This window comes from Martes martes (assembly GCF_963455335.1).
Source record: "Martes martes genome assembly, chromosome: 1".
NCBI classification, from domain to species: domain Eukaryota; kingdom Metazoa; phylum Chordata; class Mammalia; order Carnivora; family Mustelidae; genus Martes; species Martes martes.
Window position 1 is genome coordinate 10,192,274 of NC_137888.1, and position 20,327 is coordinate 10,212,600.

At 47.1% G+C, this 20,327-nt stretch overlaps 1 protein-coding gene across 1 annotated transcript in view; it reads right to left on the reverse strand.

The window, feature by feature from the left end:
- Window positions 1-2,423: 2,423 nt before the first annotated feature.
- Window positions 2,424-20,327, reverse strand: part of CLIC6 (chloride intracellular channel 6) — a gene marked incomplete at its 5' end in the record, with an annotated part of 44,890 nt that continues 26,986 nt past the window's right edge. Inside the window, 5 exons of the mRNA XM_080816252.1 lie at window positions 2,424-4,352; window positions 10,102-10,283; window positions 10,827-10,933; window positions 11,562-11,687; window positions 12,298-12,407. Coding sequence (XP_080672378.1) covers window positions 4,191-4,352; window positions 10,102-10,283; window positions 10,827-10,933; window positions 11,562-11,687; window positions 12,298-12,407 — 687 coding nt within the window. The 3' untranslated portion in view covers window positions 2,424-4,190. The remainder of the gene's footprint in view (window positions 4,353-10,101; window positions 10,284-10,826; window positions 10,934-11,561; window positions 11,688-12,297; window positions 12,408-20,327) is intronic.

Consider the following 20,327-nt stretch of genomic DNA (forward strand, 5'->3'; position numbering starts at 1 on the left):
ACCCAGGGGGACAGCAGGGAACCCATTACAGAAGGGGGCAGGGGAAATACATGGGAGCAGAGAGACATCAAGAAACTGGCCTCCTTTCCCAAGTGTTGCTAGGACCGCTGAAATGCTCAGGAGCTGTGGGAGGGGCACTGAGACAGGACAGTGTGACAGCAGTCCCTGAAAGGGAAGAAGTGAACAGCAGGTTTAATAAGATCACCCTCCCCAGTCACTGGGGCATTGGTGGCCAAATCCCAGGCCTGACTTTCTAAATAGATGCCTTTCACCCCCAAACCGGCAACTCCCTGCTTTTGAACACAATTTCCCCTGGACGGTGATGGGGACCCCAAAACGGCAGCTCTGGGCTCGCTCCCTGACTCAACGGCCTTCTCCAGGACGAGGGTCATCAGAGACTTGGCACAAACCCTCCGTCATGGGGACAATGACATTGTCCGAGCACAGGCTACAAGGGTAAGCAGCTGCTCCACTGAGTCACTGAGCACACAGGCAGGCAGCAACTGGGTCTCTCTGACCCGCAAATGCCACCGCGAGTCGCGGTGAATGACAGTCCCTCTGGGAGCAGGGGACCACACACGTACATCTGGTCTTCTCAAGTGGTCATGCCCTAAAGTGTGCTAAGACATTAGACCAAAACGCAGATGTCAGAAGGGAAACTGACCATCTTGAAAAATTCAGAATTAAAGCTCCGTGTGGAAAGAGAAATTATTTTGGAATGCAAAAAAATGTACCCCAAGGTATCCATAGTATGTATCCAGGATTCTGTGAAGTATACGTTCTTGGGATCATGTATCCTTTGTTCTCTCAATTGTAAAATAAATGTTGGAGTTTTCTTTTTTCAAAAGACATTCTTTGATGTCTTCTAATTATGAACCAGTGGAGGCGGGGACTGAGTCATAGGTGCTAAGAGGTATTATGGTCATCGACTAGATACCACAGGAAAGGGAACAGTGCTGACTTCGCCCACGATGTGTTTGTAGGGGGATGTGTGTGCACACGTGTGTATATGTGAGTGTGTGCCTATGTGTGAGCATATTGTGTTATATGTGTGTCTGTGTGTTTGTGCATGTGTGTGTGAGAGCACGCTTGTGACCCTGTTATATGTGAACATGTTTGCGTGTGTGTGTGTGTGTGTGTGTGTGTGTGTGTGTGGCTGTGTGTCTGTGTGTATGTCCCTGAGTGTGTGTGTGTCTATCTGACTTTCTGTCTGGGGGGGGGACTTGGGCATATATTCAATGCCTGGGGATGGACCTACGGATCAGAAATTACCTCTTGAGACCTCTGGTCTCTAGAATTCCTTTCCTGGACTGAATTCCCTCATTCCATCCCTGATCCCGGGGCAGTATCCAGGCAGTGTAACTTTGCGACGCTCCCATATCCTTTCCAGCTTACACGTGGAAATTCTGTGCTCAGAAGAAAAGCTGATTTTTTTTTTCCTAATTGTAGGGCCTCTTGGGCAAGAAAACGTCTCAGTCAGCCTACAGGTGGGGATTCATTCACTGAATGTCCGTATTTGCAAGAATGTTTTGAATGAAACGTACAGTATGTTTCAAGACCAAATACATTTTGTTTCAAGACCCACCCTGTAATCAAGACTTCAAGCCAGAGAACAGTCCTGGAATATTTCTTGCCTTCCCCAAAGGAATATAGCCTTTTAGGGGCAGGTGAACTGGATGTGGGGATGGGACCCCGGAGTGGGTGGGGGGAATGGCTGGGGACCACCCGTTTTCCTGCAACCACACTGAAATCTGGAACAGTCTGAGGACCTCTACTGTACCCCCCCAGACAAGGACAGGTCACACAAGGACAGGTCTTTTCTGATCTCCTCAGGTCTCCGTTAAAATGTCTTTGTGGCTCACAATTCAAATACAGATTATTTCTAATTCAATTACCAATAATCTCTGCTTCGACATTATTCTCATTATTTTAAAGGAAGCCGTTTCTGTTCATTTTATTCCTTTAAGTGTGAGTGAGGAAGATGAAGTGGAAAAAAAAAAGATTAAAGATCTTGGTTTCGTGTAAACATTTTTATGCATTTAATTTTTAAGGCACAAAGAGTTTATGTAGATCATATCGCCATCTGAAAATACAAAGTTTGCACTAGTCACAAGTGGGATTCTGTTCGTTGGCCACATGTAGATGTACCATTATATAACACTAGACTTGAAAATCTGACCCCAAAACAGATATGAAACATGCATGATGGGGAATGCTAGACAACCGCCCCAAATAGAAAGGGTTAACAAAGAAAGCCGACTGCTGGGTGGGCAGCCCCTGCACGAAACTGGAGCCTCTAGTAAGAAGGAATACAAAGTAGCCACCATATGATGGACTTTGGTTCTCTTATTGGACATTTGTCAGTAAATCCCAGAAGAGTTGCCGTTAATGCATTTTATTCCTTTTTTTTTTTTTTTAAAGATTTGCTTAACTCATTTTAGAGAGAGAAAGAGCACAGGCATGAGGGGCAGAGGGAGAAGGAGAGAGAATTTCAAGCAGACTCGAGCCCGATGCAGGGCTCCATCTCGCCTGATATCAGGACCAGAGCAGAAATCAGGAGTTGGATGCTCAACCCATTGAGCCACCCAGGTGCCCCGCATCTTACTCTTTTCCAAATAAATCCAATAAAATCTTTTCCAAATAAATGCCCATAGTGCAAATGCATATTTTTTTTAATGAGCATTTAGCATCAACCACAGGCTACCACCAAATGGACAAGAGGGTTTCTATAAGATGTATGAAAATGTCAAAGGAGCGTAACCCCGAGAATGCTCGAGAATGCTCAAACCCGGAGGGGTTGTGATGCACGTCTACACAGCCTTCCACGCTGTCTCCCGTGCTTTCAGCTGGAGCCAGGCAGCCTAGCCCAGGCACACTACAGAGAGAGGCTGGCTGCAGGGCAAGGTGGCAGGCAAGTCACAGAAAAACCAGAAAACTCTCCAGCCTAGAGTTTCCACTTCCTCCCCAACCCGACTGGTTACCAGAACTGCCCAAGAGTAGTCATCATGAATTCAGTCTCTCTGGAATTTCCCTGCCTAACCTCGAAATGACACTGTAAAGGCCAGAGAAGCAATGAGAACCAGGCTAGCCCCATGGCCCATCACCATCGAAGAAGCTCAGCTCTGGGTCTGAGGGCGGCCCTTAGAAAGAATCGAAGGGTGTTTGCTTCACATTTCACCACAGGGCAGGAGGGTCCTCCAATGGGCAGCTGGTGTTGAGTGGTCCCCATGAAGGCATGGCCTCATGAGAGGGGGCGGAGCAAGAGAAGGCATCCAAAAAGAAGTTGGAACAAACGACCATGGGTGCTCTCCTCCACTGCCTGTTCTGGGACAAGAGGCAGCTGGCATCACACCAAAGTGGTGTCAAGGGAGAGAAGGGATCTCCCATAGCTCCCAGCCCCTGTGGTGGCTGCAGGTCCCTGCGGGTCCGTGGACGCCAACTCTCCACCTGTGAAGCCTGATCGCAAGCATCCTCTAGGTCTGCAGGGTCAAATCTTTTTGGATCCTCTGTGGATGATCACCAAGGCATCACCCACAGGTTCCCTCACCAACTTCGCAGGAATGGAGTTGTGTGCAGTGTGAACATCTGCAAGAGCTAAGGGAGGGGAAGATGTTCACCGGTAAGTTATCAGCAATTATCTAGGTGGAGTGAAATTTTAGGTGGTTTCTTTTTTCCCTTCCTTATATTCTCTGACATTGTTTTAAAATATTAAAATAGGCATGTAATCATCTTGTGACTACAAAAACAGTATTTTTGTTCCAAAAAAAAACCAAACTACTACTTTAGAGGAGAAAAATAAGCTGCGTATGATGATTAGGAAAACTATCAGAGACAGATGAATTTTTTTAAAAATTGGAGGAGGAATTGAACCCAAATCTAATTTGCTCTGAAACTTAAACTGCAAAACACATGCCCTAATATAATGGTTTATAGGGTCTGAGAATGCCAAAGAAGTAAATTAAGAAGTCAACTGGACAGGGGGTGTGTGTCACAATATGTACTGGTATTATTCAGATACACAAGTGAGTTGACAAATCACAAGGCCATGTAGCATTTCGCTATGATACAGTATTATTAAAATATGGGCATTATGGTTATTGGAAGGAATACAAATGGTACACTCACAAAGAACACACTCGCATCATAGTCTAGCTCATACAGCTGAAAATAAGACAGAAAACACTCTGGCTTCACTTCATTCTTTTTGCAACATCTGAATATGCATGTTCAATCTCCTGGTCAGCCGGACACGTATTCGTGAACTCATCCCTAGCATAAGCATTGTTCAAGTATCTCCAGACGCCAGTCATTTCAGAAGGAAATTCAAAATCTCTGTATCTCTTGGCCACAATCTGAAAATCAAGAGGAAACAATCAGCAAAGGAAAAGCCCACTAATGTAGACAATTAGATCAGACAATCCACTCTTTTGAGGTGTATATATATTCTCTTTCTGGAGTCCTGATGTATACTTCCTACAGCCAGCCAGGCTACACCCAAATTGCACTTTAACTTTGCAACAGGAAAGTCCATGAAAGCACTGGGCTCAAAAGAGTGGCTCCAGGGGCGTCTGGGTGGCTCAAAAGTCATAAGTCTGCCTTCAGCTCAGGTCATGATCCCAGGGTCCTGGGATAGAGTCCTGCATTGGGCTCCCTGCTCAGTGGGGAGCCTGCTTCTCTCTCTCCTGCTCCCCATGCTTGTGTTCCCTCTCTCACTGTTTCTCCTAAAAAAAAAAAAAAAAGAGTGGCTCCTACACACACACAATCCCGCTCACCAGTTTATCCCAGATAGTCCTTGGGATCCACTGGCATGAATTTAGTCTCTACTTTGTTGGACTTCTCCTTGTCTTGCCAGCAGTTTGGGCTTTGTGTGTTCTGCTGTTATGCTAATTGGTGCCTAAAGATTCCTGAGGCTCTTCAGTTCAGAATGTGCCAGATTTACTGTGAAGTGCTCTCTTTTTCTGCTTGTTGAGCCTTACCTCCTGAAATCCCAGATATCTGTGTATGTTATTCCTACAGATTTCCATCGTCCTATCACTGAAGAGATCATCTCAGGTTCAACAAAAGGACACAAATCTTATCCTCATGGAAATGGTGGATGTGAGGACAGGGCAACTGAGAGTGAACATTATGAGAAACATTACAGTGTGAGATGTTTCCTCTGGCTAGAGGGGTGTTGTTGGGGAATTTGTCAGAAAGGAGAGTATATTCTGTTGGGCATTCTACCAGGTTCCTGGGGCTACTATAACCTGGGTGGCTTAGCACAACAGAAATTTATTTTCTCACAATCCTGGAGGCCAGAATTCCAAGATCAGGGTGTTAGCAGGGCACATTCCCTCTGGGAACTCTAGGGAAAGATCTGTTCTCTCCCCAGTTTCTGGGAGTTTCCTGACTTGCAGCAGCATAACAGCAATCCTCACATGACATTCTCCCTCTGTATGTCTCTGTATCCAAATTTCCTTTTTTTTAAAGGACACCAGTCCTACTGGATTGGGGGCCAACCCTACTCCAATAGGACCTAACTAATTACATCTGCAAAGATCCTATTTCCAAATAAGGTCATGTTCTGAGGTACCGGGGATTTGGACTTTAACATATGAATTTGAGGGGGTGCAATTCATCCCCTAACAGGGACCCAGGGCTACAAAGTTCAGTTCTGCTCTGTTGCCTCCTATTGCATTGGTTTCTGGGTTGTCTGGTTGAAGTGAATAATGGAACAACACAAATTAGAAGATCTTTGGGACCTATTACTCAGATCTTGCAGGCCAGAAGTCATTGATGCAGCAAAATAAGACAATATATAACTGTCAGAAACCCTGCTAAATTGTTCAACATCTTTTACCTGAATTCAACCTTATTGCTATCAATGTTAAGATTCTGCTTTCCTTTTGTTTTGCAAAACAAATTTTAATTTTTTTAATTTTAATTTTTTTAATTTTAACATTTTTGAGCAAATTTATTAAGTGTATGCCTCCTATAGATATAATCTTCTTTTTATGGTACCTATTCTGTATTTAATATTTATACTGTTTTCTGTCTTTCTGTGTATATTACTGTGGGTGTGTTTGTGTGTTTCTTTCTGGTCACTTGGAAGCTTATGGTCTATTTTAACTTTTCTCATGGTTTCCAGTATAACCTTAAATAATAGAGATTCTCTATTTCTTGATTTGTCAAGTTTAGATGATATCTATTTACTCCTGATTATGACAAATGAGGAAATTAGTACAACTCTACATTTTTTTCCATTTCTTCTCCCTTAACCCTCTTCCATTGGTTGTAAAAACATCCAAGTTTACCATGTCCTGATTCTGTTCTGTAACTATAATTCCCAACATTGTTTAATCTTTAGTTCTGTCTTTAGATTTAAATAGGTTCTATGTTTATCACTAGTCTTTTATGCTCCACCATCTCTGTTCCTGGATTCTTATTTTGATGAACATTTTATTATTTCATCACAGAAAAGTTTTATTTAAAAAAAATGGCTCAGGAGAGCTTATTTTATTAAGATCAGAAATTCAAGTAAAAATGACAATTTACCTGGATATGAATTCTTACATCATACAATCTTTCCTTTGGTTCTCTGTAACTATTAAACCACCATTTTCTGGGTTTTTTAAAAGATTTACTTATTTATTTTAGAGAGAGCATGTGCAGTGAGGGAGGTAGAACAGGGAGAGAGAGAATCTCCAGCAGACTCCCCACTGAGCATGGAGCCCAATGCAGGGCCTGATTCTATCACCCATGAGATCGTCGCCTGAGCCAAAATCAAGAGTTGGACCTCAACTGACTGAACCACCCAGGTGCCCCTGTTTTCTGGGTTTTAATGTGGTCATGGAGATGCATGAGACCAGTCTGAATTTCTTCCCTCTGTAGGTGGCTTTACTGCTTTTTATTATTATTATTATTATTATTATTATTATTATTATTAATTCTCTTATTGTCTGGACACCCAAAGTGTTCTTTTGATCCTCAAAGTTCAGTAGTTTATCATTTATCACGTATATCATAGTGTGTTGATTGTTCTGGACTATACTTCTCCAGTCATGGCATGTTGTTTATACTGAAGGTTCAGATCATCCTTTAGTTCAAAATAATTTTCCCTCCTTCCTTTCCTTTCTTTTTTCTCTCCTGTTCTCTGGTTCTTAACTAGGTACATCCAGGAAATCTCTAATCATTTTTATCCCTTGCTGCTGCTCCACTCGATTTTGGGTGATGTCTCAGGCCTGTCCTCCAGGTCCCTGATGAATTTCTGCAATGTCTTTTTCTAGGTCTTGCTATGTGTAATGTAACTTTTATTTTTGAAATTATTAAATTTGTCTTTAAGTTTTTGTCTTGAGTTCCGCCTGCCTGATTTTTCTCTTCCTTGCGATGTTATAGTTTTTTGATATCTTGTTCCTGTCTCTGAGCTTTTTCTCAAAAGATCCATGTTCTCTTTCATGTCCCGAAGGTCACAGAGAAGAATCTGACTAGGATGTATTTTCATTCACTGGCGTAATTCCTCATCAGATAGGTGTTTCTCATCTGCCCTTTCCTTTTCAGATCCTTCTCTTTCTCCTTTTTCCCCGGTCCTTCTTGATCATCTCTATCCTCACAGAGGTCCTACTTGGTTCTTACTGGTTATTAATCACCTTTTAATGAGGCAGATCTATTGGACTTAACACTTTTTAAAAGTAGTATGGAGGGCAAAGGGAATGATTCACGGCAGCTGGGAGACCAATTTGGATGTCTACCCTCATAAACTCTCTCACCAAACACTGCTCTATACTCCACCCCACAGACACATTAGGAGTAGGGTCAGGATCAGGGTCAGAATCAAGATTAAGGTTAGAGCATCCTCCACTCTGAGACTCAAAGATTAGGCAGGAGGTCACCATGGCTAAAAATGAAGCCCAAGCAATTTACAGTCTCTCTCTTGACTGGTTCAAGGACTATTTCTGTTCTCCATACAGCAGCTACAAAGCAGAATGCCACATCCCTTCTTTCCACCTCCCCTCCCTGTTCCTTCAGATTAGGGGACCAGTGGCAGAATACAAAGATGGCACCTCTGTATGCTTCCTCCTTCAGCTCTCCCTCCCCAGAGACCTCAGCCCAGAAGTGATCTGTGTGGAGCGGTTCCCTTATTCTCCTCTCATGGCCCTAGTCTTCAAAGAACTTTGGGTTGGACATTTTAGGACTGTACTATTTACTTTTGGAGAAGTCTGAACTTTGCTAAAGATACAAGGAAGCCTGCACTGGCTCTGTGACACTTCACACTGGACAAAGTTTCTTAGTCTTTGAATTAGTTTTCCGTCCTTTTTTGGTTTTATGACAGATGAAGCTTTACTCTGTTTTACTCATGTTGTTTTTGCTGGATTTCAGGAAAGAGAATAGATTATAAATTTCTTTACTCTCACATCTTTTACCATAAATTCCTTTATACCAAGTCTCATTTCCCTTCCAAAGGTGCTCCATCCTGAAAGATTATGAAGCTTTGGTACTTTGAATGCTCAATGGCTTTGAAGAATTTGATCTATGGTCTTACACTGGAGCCAGAAACTTCTTTATTTTACTCTGAAGTTTACCCCATCTACTGAAATTTAAAATACTCTTTTCCTATAGGAGCTAAACAAGTGGCAATCTATGGTACATGGCTGGGGCATTTCTCCTGCTCTTCCCCAACCTCCACGTACCTCTGTGATGTTACTAGTCGAAGCAATGACGACAAAACAACCGCTATGAAGACTAAACCACATGCAACCACATAAATAGCTTGTTGGAAAATGGCTCCCAAACATAGAAGGTTTTGATGAGTTGAGATACTTTCATTACATTTTAAATGCTGGGGAACTGGCAAAGTTATTGAAAACAATATTCACTTAAGGGCTCAGACACATATTCGAGGCTTGAATTTCAAGTTAGTATCCTTCAAGCACACCCAGGAAAACAGAAGAAGAGAAATGGGGCAAGGGTTAGGGACGGAATCAGGAAGGAAGAAGAAATGCAGAAGAAATGCAAGGCAATGGTGAAGAGCAGCCAGGGCTGCTGGTAGCCTGCAGAAGCCTCAGCAACACAGACAGGTGAGCCTAATTTGTAAATTTCTAAAAGTCAATGACATGCCTTATTAGATCACAGGGTCCTCGACTTGAAACTCCTCGTGTCTTCTCGCCCACTTCCCCATCCTTCTACCAAGGACTTAGGTTTGGACTGGGTGGGATTTTAATCATCAAGGTGCCCCAGAACAAGGTTTGGGCTTCTTCCTGGGGCTTCTGAGGGCCAACAATGTTGCAGTTGTGATGATGGTAGCAGTTAACACCTGTAAGTGACCTGAAGGCTAGGGATACCACTGAGAGGCAGCCATAACTCCAGAGACCACATGTTGGGCCATCTACTTTGGAATCCCCCAGGATCACCCCCAGAAGTTTTGACTGAGGAGACCAGAGGCTGGATGGCGGGATTTACAATTCTAAAAAGCTCCCCAAATAATTCTTATGCCTACTAATGCTGGAGAACCACTGGTCTCGGGAGCCCTTAAACCCTAAAATAGATGACACATGAAGCTGACTTCCTCTTCAACTATCTGGGAAGACACAATGCCAAATCTGGCAGAGGCCCAGCCAAGGAGCTGCTCCCTAGCTGTAGGGGGTAGATATTAAGAGCTGAGAAGACACACCTCTGTCATCCCTATGCAGAGCCCTTTCCCCAGCTAATCACCAACAAGTGACTGAGTTCACACACACTGCAGTGTTCCCCGATTCGGCACATCGTCTCCAAGGCTCAAGCATTAAATGCCAGGTATAGTCAATGTTGCCCTCAAGTTGTCTTCATATAACTTTTCTTTAGGCTCTGGGGGTAAGACTTGGAACAAGAAGCAGTGAGGAGGGAGTGGTGAAGCCAAGCTCCCAAATGTTTCTTGAGATCACCTGAAAAACACCTGGGAATATGCTTGTATCTGAGACTTGGGATTTGACCACCTCAAACAGAAAAAAAGCAAACAAACAAATAAACAAACAAAATACCTAACTTTTTAACTCAAGAGTCTGCATTTTAGATTGTTTTGATGTCTGGCCAAAATAAAACAAAGCTCTATTCGTGTATTCAGCACCTGTGGTAGGAGGAACATCAAACCTTTATAATGTGGAGCTTGGGTAAGAGGTTACAGTCAGCTAATGTGAGCTCGTCCCCATCCAGGAACTTCCTTCCAGAAACAGCGATGTCCTCAGTGCTGTAAGCATCGATTTCATCCGGCAGAGGGCTATTTAAGTAATTATCCAGCTTTTTCAGGGCCTTCAACAGGTTCTTTTCATAAACTAGAACATAAAGGCAAAAAAATTGTAAAAATTATTGTCACCTTTCTCTAGATATCAAGGAAGGAGTCAATCACCTTTCCCTCCTGACACACGGCCGGGCAGCACAGGGAACTGGAGAGAGGGATGTGGTTTTCTAAAATCTGCATAAAGGACTCACTCCTCCCTGGAAAATAATTCTGCTGTCTACACAACAGTGCTCCTTCTTGGACTCAACCACTTATTCAGAAATATTTATGGGAAGCCAATAATGAAATAAGCACTGGCAGGAGCATCCTTGAAACTGATTCCCATGGTGCAGCAGGGAATTCCTGGTGGGCATTCTTTTCCCCTCAAAATGTTTTTTTTCTGGGCTCCCAACCTCGAGCTCCTGAAACCAACGTGCCAATTCAGTATTAGAGGCATTGTTCTTCATTTCTAGATATAGATCCCTATCCCCAGGGACATTAGTCAGAACTCCCAGGATCTTAGAAGCAGCCACACCAGAGGCTGAGCAAGGGGTAGTCCACATGGAGGACACTGAACAGGAAGACAGCAGGTACTCACTCTCGTTGGCATCCTTCTTGGTGTTTTTTATAAATGCGGAGAATTTGGCAAACACATCATTCCCTGCAGAGTTAGATTCAGGGTGTTGGGTCCCCAGCTTAGGGTACCTTGAAAAATTCAGAATTGGAGCATCACAGATAAGCAATGTTTGATTTGGGCTCATGCAAGTGGTTGGAGGGTGGGGGGAAGCAGACACGTCTTTCTCTGAGTGGATATAAATGAAAACACTTCCCTCTGAAATGTTCTCCTAATCTTTTTATCTCCAAGTTTTGGAAGCAATAGTCTAGGGAGAAAGCACTTGCTGTTCTCGTCCTAGCACACCTTGAACCCTGCTGGTCTTAGCTCCCTTCCAAGTAAGACGAAGGTGGGGCACTAGAAGGTTCTATTCTGGGTCCAGCACTCTGCAACATTGCATGCTACCCTGCACGCTTCACCTTCCAGCAGTGGACCTAAGAAAGGGCCGACCCATGCGACATCAACCCACCTCCTCCCCCACTTCCTGACATTAAACCATGATTGCCAACCTGCAGGTGCAGAGCAGAGAGACCCAGGCCTACCGTCACTCAAGGCTTCTGATCTCGCTCTGTGTTTTCTGTGGCACACCGCGGTACAGCAAAGGAAATGAAGTACCGTGGCCACGGAAAACCAAATACACGGAAGCCAGGAGCTTTCAAATTGTCTGTGAAGGGGGGGAAAGTGACAATCGGGTTGTGAATGCTGGTTTTCGAGGCCTACCTCGGGGGAGCTAGTTTCTCCTCTAAGAACTCCTCGATCTTATTCACGTCCGTCTTGACTTCACCATCAAAAGTCATAAAGGGAGGGTTTGTTCCAGGAGCCAGGTTTTGCAGGTCTGCGGGTTTCCTGGGGTGGGGGGAGGAGGGGTGCGATGAGCACCAGCTTTTGTATAAACAGTTGCCAACCTGCAGACTCATTTCCAAAGCTTAGCCAGGTCCTCCCCAGTTTATGGGGGGGACCCTTAAGAATGTCAACAGTGATTGTGGGTCTCCAAAATGTCCTACTGACAACAAAAGTGTGACGCTTCTCTGGAGGCAGAGGTGAGAAAGCAAAATCACCCCAGTGTCATCGCAGGAGAGCTGCTCACACAGGCTTTTGAGAGGTTCTTGGCAGACCAGTAGCGAGAGGAGTGAGTTCCTTATGGTGCCCCCAACTCCTCCCGGATCACATCGGATCCAGTCCTGTCGTTGTGTGAGAAGCCCAGACTTGGGCTTCCGTTCAGGGTCCTGACCGAGGATGGATGGGCCACGATATCACCCGTGGGTCCTAGGAGTGCGTGAATGTGAGTGTGTGCACGTGTAAGTGTGCCTGAGTTTTGAATGTGTGAGTGCATGGTGTGTGTGTGTGTTATGTGAGTGTGGGGGGATGCGAGTGCAGGTGAGAATGGGTGTGGGTGTGAATGGGTTTGCCAGGAGCGAAGTACAGTTCTTCCAGTAATGCAGAAGGCCCACCTTACCTCTTCAGGTCCACTGTTGTCACATTAAATATAACGCCCTTTAGCCAAAGAATCATAAAGAGGCGCTGGGAGAACGGGCAATTCCCAATACTCTCACCATCGTAACCAGCCTAAGTGGAAAAAGGAATCTTCATCAGAGCCAGCCTCACAGTGATAAGTGCCAGATTCCGCAATGTGCGGGCACAAAACCGTTACACATTTGTGTTAATGGTCATAACACTGTAAATACCCTTCCGGGGACATTTCACGGAGCCGCTGAGCCCCGCCAGGGTGAGGGTGGGGGAAGCACAGGGACGGGCTGCACCGAGCATTTCCTCCTTCTTTCCCACCACTCACCACTTCCTGCCACCCTGGGCCTCTGCCCAGCCTGCACACAGGGAGAGAGCAGCCCCTGGGAACTCCCTTTGTTACCAAAGGCCCACAAGAAAGACATGCTCTTTCCCTCCTCTGTCTCACGATAGTCTCCGGAAGCAGCACCCCTCTTTCCAGGAGGAGCAGGCTTAGAAACCCACCAGCAGGTTCTCCCACCAAGACACCAGCCCTCATGGTCTCTGCGGTGCTTGACACCAGCCCTCATGGTCTCTGTGGTGCACGTCGCCAGAATCACAGGGGTGCGTTGTACGCGTTCTAGATCCCCGGACACTATCAAACTTGGATATCCCCTCATCTGACTCATGGGGCGGCTGAAAGATGGGGAGCATTTCTACTGAGAAGGGGGATTATTACACAGTTGGTGTTGAGAGGGGAGTGACTCCTCCCTGGTGACCCAAAGCAGGTCACATCCACACACACCTCCCCTAAACGTAGACACACACATACTAAACATACGTCCTTCTCAAAGGCAGGTGATGGGGAAGAGAGTGGGGGCTCCACGTGCCCTTGGAAATGGAGCAGTAGGATCAAGGGCAGTAAAGGAAGTTCCCAGACTCTTCTTTCTGCTGTCATCTTTCCCCCAAGCCTCAGGTCTCTGACAAGCTCGTGGCACAATAAGATGCTGCTGGAAAGGCAAGAAGGGGGCGTGGACATGCTCTTCACATCTCCAGACGGCAAGCCCCTCACCCAGCCAGACCTCAGTGACAGAAGCACAGCCACAGTTAACCCTACCGCCTATGGTTAAGAGAAGCGGGACAGGACAGCATCGCGTCTGTAACCTGCCCCACAAGACACAAGGCAGGAAGCGAGCTGCTGGCTTGGGAACTAAAGAAAGGCCAAAACTGATGCCAAGAAAACAGGACCTTCAGAGAGATGGTGTCCTTGAGTCACCTGAAGGGACTGGTTTTTTTCTTCTTTTTTCTTTTTCTTTCTTTTTTTCTTTCTTTCTTTTTTTTTTTTTTTTTTAGATTTTATTTATTTATTTGACAGAGAGAGAGAGAACACAAGCAGGGGGGTGTGAGAGGGAGAAGAAGACTTCCTGCCAAGTAGAGAGCCAGATGCAGGGCTTGATCCAAGGACCTCAGGACCATGACCAGAGCCAAAGGCAGATGCTTAATGACTGAGCCACCCAGGCACCCCCGGAGGGGTTGTTAATAATAAGATGTCCTAATGTGCTATGGTGAGTGCTGCAAATTGTGTAAGACTGATGATTCACAGACCTGTACCCCTGAAATAAATAATACATTATATGTTAATATAAAACCCACCAGGAACAAACAAAAAAAGAAAATTAAAAAAAAAAAATAAGATGTCCTAGAAATTAAGAAGGCAAGAGACTCTCAGTTTTTAAAAGACTTGATCAGACTTTTTACAAAAGACACATCCAAATGGCCAACAAGCTCATGAAAATGTTCCTAACATCTGTAGGCAGGAGGGCAGTGCAAATTAAAGCCACAAAGAGATCCCACGGCACACCTCCCAGCCACATCTCACAGCTACAGTGAAAAGGTCTGACAGTACCAAGTGTTGACAAGAATGCAGAGCAACTGAGCTGCCATTCGCTGCTGGTCAGAGGGCAAATGGCACAAGTACTCTGGAGAACAGTTTAGCAGTCATCTACCAAAGTTAAGCATAAACCCTACGGCGGGATTAGGCTAAGTGAAATAAATCAAGCAGAGAAAGTCAATTATCATATGGTTTCACTTATCTCTGGAACATAAGGAATAGCATGGAAGACACAAGGACAAGGAAGGGGAAAATGAAGGGAGGGAAATTGGAAGGGGAGACGAACCATGAGAGACTATGGACTCCAAGAAATAAAATGAGGGTTTTAAAGGAGAAGTGGGGAGCGGGATGGGTGAGCCAGGTGGTAGGTGTTAAGGAGGGCAGGGATTGCATGGAGCACTGGGTGTCATACGAAAACCATGAATCATGGAACACTGCATCAAAAACTAATGATGTACTGTATGGTGGCTAACATAATAAAATTAAACTTAAAAAATAAAAAAAAAATTTTTTTAAAGCCCTACAGCATGGCAATTCCATGCCTGACAAAAGGAAATGCTGAGGAACACTAGAGACACTCACAGGAATGTTCTTAGTAGCTCTGGTACAATAGTCAAGACCAGGAAGCAGCCCAGACATCATCAGGCATAGAACAAGGAGATACGTTGTAGTCCATCCATACAATAGGGCGCTACACCACAATGGGAAAAAAATTAGCTATTACTACAGGCAACAATGTGGATGAATCCCCAACACGTGGTTGTTAAGAGAAAGAAGCCAGACTCATAGGAGTTCAGACACAGGCAAACTCCTCTGGTTCATGAGAGTCCGAAGAACAGTGGTACCTAGAAAGTCGGGTATTATCTGGGAAGAATGGGAAGGAGGTTTCTTGGTAGCAGAAATGTTCTAGATCTTGATCTCCATGGTGGCTACACAGGTATATTCAAGTGGCAGGTCTTACTTTTGGGTTACTTTACTGCGTGACTTACTTAAAAAAAAAAAAAAAAAGTAAAACAATGAATTAAAACATCACAGAGAGTTGGGTTCAGTAAGTTTTGCCTGGGGCCCAAGAATATGAATTTTTAACAAGCTCTTCCAAGGTGACACCGTGCTGGTGACCCGAGACCCATGAAGGTGGACTTCATGCACATAAAGAGGCACCCACAGACTTAGAGGGCTGGGTTCAGAGTCCCGGAAGCTCCAGGCCCTTGAAGCACAGCCTACCCTCTCCAGCCCTCCAGCCCTCCCTCCCCCAGGGGCAGGTGCTGGCCTGTCGACCCAGCAGGGGAAAAGGGCTGAGGATTCCCCCAGCTGGAGTCTGAAGGTTCTGGGAGCTGGAAGGTTGGAGAGGAGAGGTGGGCAAGCAGGACCCCCCACCCTGCCGAGTGGGCAGAAAAACTCTCTTGCAGATGGGACCCGAAACAGCATCCTGCTTGGCCACTGGAAGCCATTCCCTGCCCCAGGATCCACCCCCTCCTGGCCATTCCGAAGGCTGCCCAGGCTCCTCCTCTCTCCGTTCTGGAGTATGAAGAGCAGAGTTGAGTTACATAAAACTCCGGGTGCCTGGCTGCAAGGACCCCTCTAAGTCCCGGTTTTTTCTTAACCCCAGCAGGTTGGGGCAGAATCGAGCCAAGAGGGGGGCGGGGCTGGGAAAGCGCAGGGACCAAAGCCACATACTTCGGCCAGTCCTGACTTGCTCGCCGCTTCCAAACCTCTTATTTTTATAGTGGTTACACTAAGCACAGTCAAGTCTAAGGTAAGTTCCGCGGAGTGGGGCAAGTGTTTCCGTTCTCCTTCCCCCTCGTCTCTGCAGCCTCGGGACCCCTGTCCTAACTCCTTCCGCATGCGGCCAAATCCCCGCGGAGCCCGCGTGGGTCTGCCATCTCTGGGGTGGAGGGTTAGGAGCCACACGTCCCCGCAGAGTAAAACCTGCCTTCGCCCCCCAGCTCTGCAGACACGGACACTGGGGAACAGGCTCCTTTCTGGACCCGGGACGACCGGAGACAGACAGGTGGCGCGAGGATGGCGCAGGGCGCCGCGCCCGGAGCTCGGAAGGCGGGGATGAAAGTCGCGACTGCCCTCTGCACCACCCCCATGTGGCCCCAAAGCAGCACCGCCGCGTGCCAGCGGCGCTAGCGGGCTGGGGAGTGTCCGGCGCTTTCCAGAGCGAGTTCGTCCTCCGGAACGAGCCAGGCGCCGGGCTGCCAATAAGCTTTACATGCGCGATGTTGCCTCATCTTAAATGGCTCTGAACCCACTTTCCTGTCTTGGTCTGCTGCACATGAGGGGGTCAGGGGAACACGTGGGGGAGAGGGGCGCCGAGGACGCCTTGCTGCCCAACTTGATTACTTTAATGTGTTTTCGGGGCTAGGACACGGCGGGCAGAAACCAGGGCGGAGCGAGGGGGCTCGGCTGCCCGGAATTGCGCAACACCCGGGAGGGGCCGGTCCAGGTCACGTTCACGAACCCCCGGAGATCATGGGATAAATACGCGGACAGTAGGAGTGACTAACTGACACCGTCGCCCTAATTGAGACGTTTTATGGTACCAGGTTTTATTTTCCGTTGCTGATAATTCTCCCAGGCTAATTACACCCTGGGCTAAAATTTCTCAGCGGAGCTTCTCAGCCCACGGGGGGGAATTTTTGTATGTACACATTTCAGATAAAATCAGATGAAGCAGTTTAAGAGCGCAGAGTGTCTTGTTTCCAGTGAAGACCCAGACGCCTGGATAACCCAGAATTGTGTGTCTGCCTTTCAGATTCAACAGCTCTGAGGGCCTGTGATGGTAATTCTCAAAAGGAAAACAGGAATGCCTCTGACACGTTCCGAGACATTCCTTTTGCCACAGAGAGCAGCTGCGGACTTGAGAAGAAGCTGCCTTTCTGGCCTGCCCCCACCTCCCCGGCACAGAGCCCCCCAAGCCCGAGGCAGAAGGGTCCCCATGTCACACCATAGAGGTTGGCAAACTAGAGCCTCTCCCACTTGCCCTTTGCATATTCATGCCATTTAGAATCTGTGGGGGGGGAAAAATTTTTTTTTCAAATATCCTTTCACTGCTTTTTGATTCAGGCAGACCACCTCTCCCTCTCTGTGCTGCGGTTACAGGGAAGGGGCACCTCCCACGCCCCAGGCTTCCACTAAAATGCTCCTGTCCTGCCACTGCCTTTGAGGGACCAAATGGACTCCTGGCACCCCGGTCCATACCTGACACTGGGGTGACGACCCCTATCAAGGTATTCTTGGCGGCTCCTCAGCACCCTTCCCTCTCCTTTCCTCCAGAGCAGGCCACACACCCACCACCCCGATTCTCCAACTACTTGGCTCTACCTTCTTTCTAGAAAATTCTATGGGACCTAAAGGTTAAACCCATTCTGTAAAGTAAGCACTTTTCCCCTCCTCTACCCAAATGTAAAATGAAAGACAACTGGGGTGGACAGAGGGAAGATAAAGGAAGAGGCAATTGGGACGCCTGGGTGGCTCAGTTGGTTGAGCGGCTGCCTTCGGCTCAGGTCATGATCCCAGCGTCCAGGGATCGAGTCCCACATCGGGCTCCTTGCTCTGCAGGGAGCCTGCTTCTCCCTCTGCCACTCTGTCTGCCTGTGCTCACTCTCTCTCTCTCTCTCTGACAAATAAATAAATAAAATCTTTAAAAAAAAAAAAAAAAAAAAGGAAGAGGCAATAAATCAGGAATATTCTCGGGGTCCCTTTTCTGATAGCTGGCTTTCATCCAAGGGGGTCAGACAGCACCCCGCGTGCAGGGAAGTATTCCAGTCCCTGCAGGAAACCAGGAGGGATGTGGGGGCGAGCAGCTCATTTGGCTCCGTCACAGGGGTTGGGAGAAAATCAGTGAGTAATGACAGGCTGTCCTGTTTCCAGTGTGCTGGAGGCACTTAGGCGGAACACGAACAGTAGCTGACCAGGGGAGGCAGGAGGCAGAAGGCGGAGTGTGACATGGGAGGCCACGGGCAGCCACCAGAGCCGCTTCTTCTCTGAAAAGACAAGTGTGGTCGACGGGAGGGGCCGGGATTCTCCTCTGTTGACCGCTGACCCCACGGAAGGCTGGACAGAGAGAAAGTCTGGGCCACCAAACAGAAAGTCAGAGCCAACCAGACATGCGATGACTCCCTCTCTCAAGTCCCACCTACAAACTTCCCCGAATTCCTCCAGTGTCCTTTGCCGGAAGCATGATGGCCTCACACACTTGGGAACTGGCCATCAGACGTGCACGGCAAGGCTGAGCACAGAGCGCTTAGCCTTCAGGCTGTACGCCCAGCCCTCTCCCAAGTTCAGTGTGTCTACACTGATTGCACGTCTCCACAGAGGCCTGGGCTCCCTTCCCTCTGCACACACAGGCTCACTGCATGGACAACCTGACTCTGGGGTCTGATGAACACTTTGCATGGTACCTGAGGACCCGACCATTATCAACCACTGACATGTGGCACCTGGAATCCCCAGGGCTTGTGACAGAGAAATGTGGGAGCACTGACTGCTCCCTGTGCTGCCCAGCCTGCATCCACCCTGCCTCTGCACCCACCATTTGGTGCAGGTCAGGGCTGGGGAGACTGTCCCATCCCAAGGAGAAGACCTGGTGGGGAGCAGTAGGAAGGTGGGGGCCCTCCTCCCGGGTCTCTTCCGGCTCCCATTTAGAAGCAGGTGGGAGAACTAGGATAGCTCTAACCCTCAAAACGGGGGGTGTCTGGAGGCAGGGACCCATCTTCGTTCATCAGGGCCACTACCACCGGCCCTGGCAGAGTTCCTGGCACGTGGGAAAATGACCGGAGGCCTAAGTCCAGTGGCTTCCATACACCTGAATCCTGGCTGGCTTCAGAAAGTGCCTCACAACCCCTCCACCCTCTTTCTTTTCTGGGCCAACGTCCGTGAACTTTTCCCTTTCAGGAGCTCCAAATTCTTCCTACTAAGATATCACCCATGGAGAGTCACAGCTAACAGGAGTGGGCTGGAGAGAAGGAGGTGGGGGGAGAGGGAGACGGGGCGGGGTGGGGGAAGGCCTGAGTTATGGGCTATAAAATCTTCCCCAAGCCTCTTGCTCTAATGGCTCGACCTGAAATGCAATATTTAAGTAGATCTGAGACTTCCTGATTTTGACCAATTCTGTAAATTTTTTAAAAATGTATAATTCTTTCCATTTGCCTGATAAGTGGAAGTTTCTATATTGAGGCAGTGTGGTCAACGGGAATGAACACAGGGCCTGGAGCCAGGGAAAGCCGATGTGAACTCTGGCCCCACTACGGACTAGTGTGCAACCTCGGGCAGTTCATGTGCTGTCCCTGAACCTCAGTTTCTCCATTTTAAAAACAGGATAAGGAGACCTACGCCTTGCAGGATCTTGGTGTGATACACCTGGGTCTCCGGGGCACCCAATAAAGGCAGGCTATTAATGTCATTATCACTAGCAGCAACAACATCATTACTCCACCAAATGGGAGCGCCCCAGAACGGACAATTATGGAATTGAGGGAACTTTTTAACAAGGCTCAATTAGTGTGATTTTCGTGCCAGACTGTACAGTTCTTTAAAAGCCACAGATCTCCCCCCTCCCAAAAGTAACGCCTCCTATACCTATTCCAAGTGAAAATTAACAACTCAGGTCATTTTCTTAATTGCAAAAGCAAACACATTCTTCAGCCAGGAGGCAAAAAAGGCAGGGCCTGGGCTGGCATTCATGTCTGGGAGTGGCTACACCAACCTCTTGGGGAAAGGCCCAGAGGAAAGAATATCCGGACCTCTGTGCGCACCTTGACCGATGGCAGGGCTGAAAAGCCCAAGGGGACTGCTTTCTTCTCAAGAAATGGCACCAAAGGCCCCTGCTTGAAAGTGAAAGTGGATCTCCTCTCTGACTTTTGCCATGCTAAGTCTAAGGGACCCTGAGCAGTTCTGCACTGTCTCGTGTCCACTGTCACGGGGGAGAGTGAATTCCACATTATGGAAGAGTCTCCATCAGGATTTGAAGGTCTGTGTACACGCCAGACCTGCAGATCCACATGAAGAAAGCTTATTTTTTTTTAAGATTTTATTTATTTATTTCATAATGAGAGACACAGAGAAAAGGAGCTCAAGCAGGGGGAAAGGGAGAGAGAGAAGCAGGCTTCCCATCGAGCAGGAAGCCCAATGTGGGGCTCAATCCT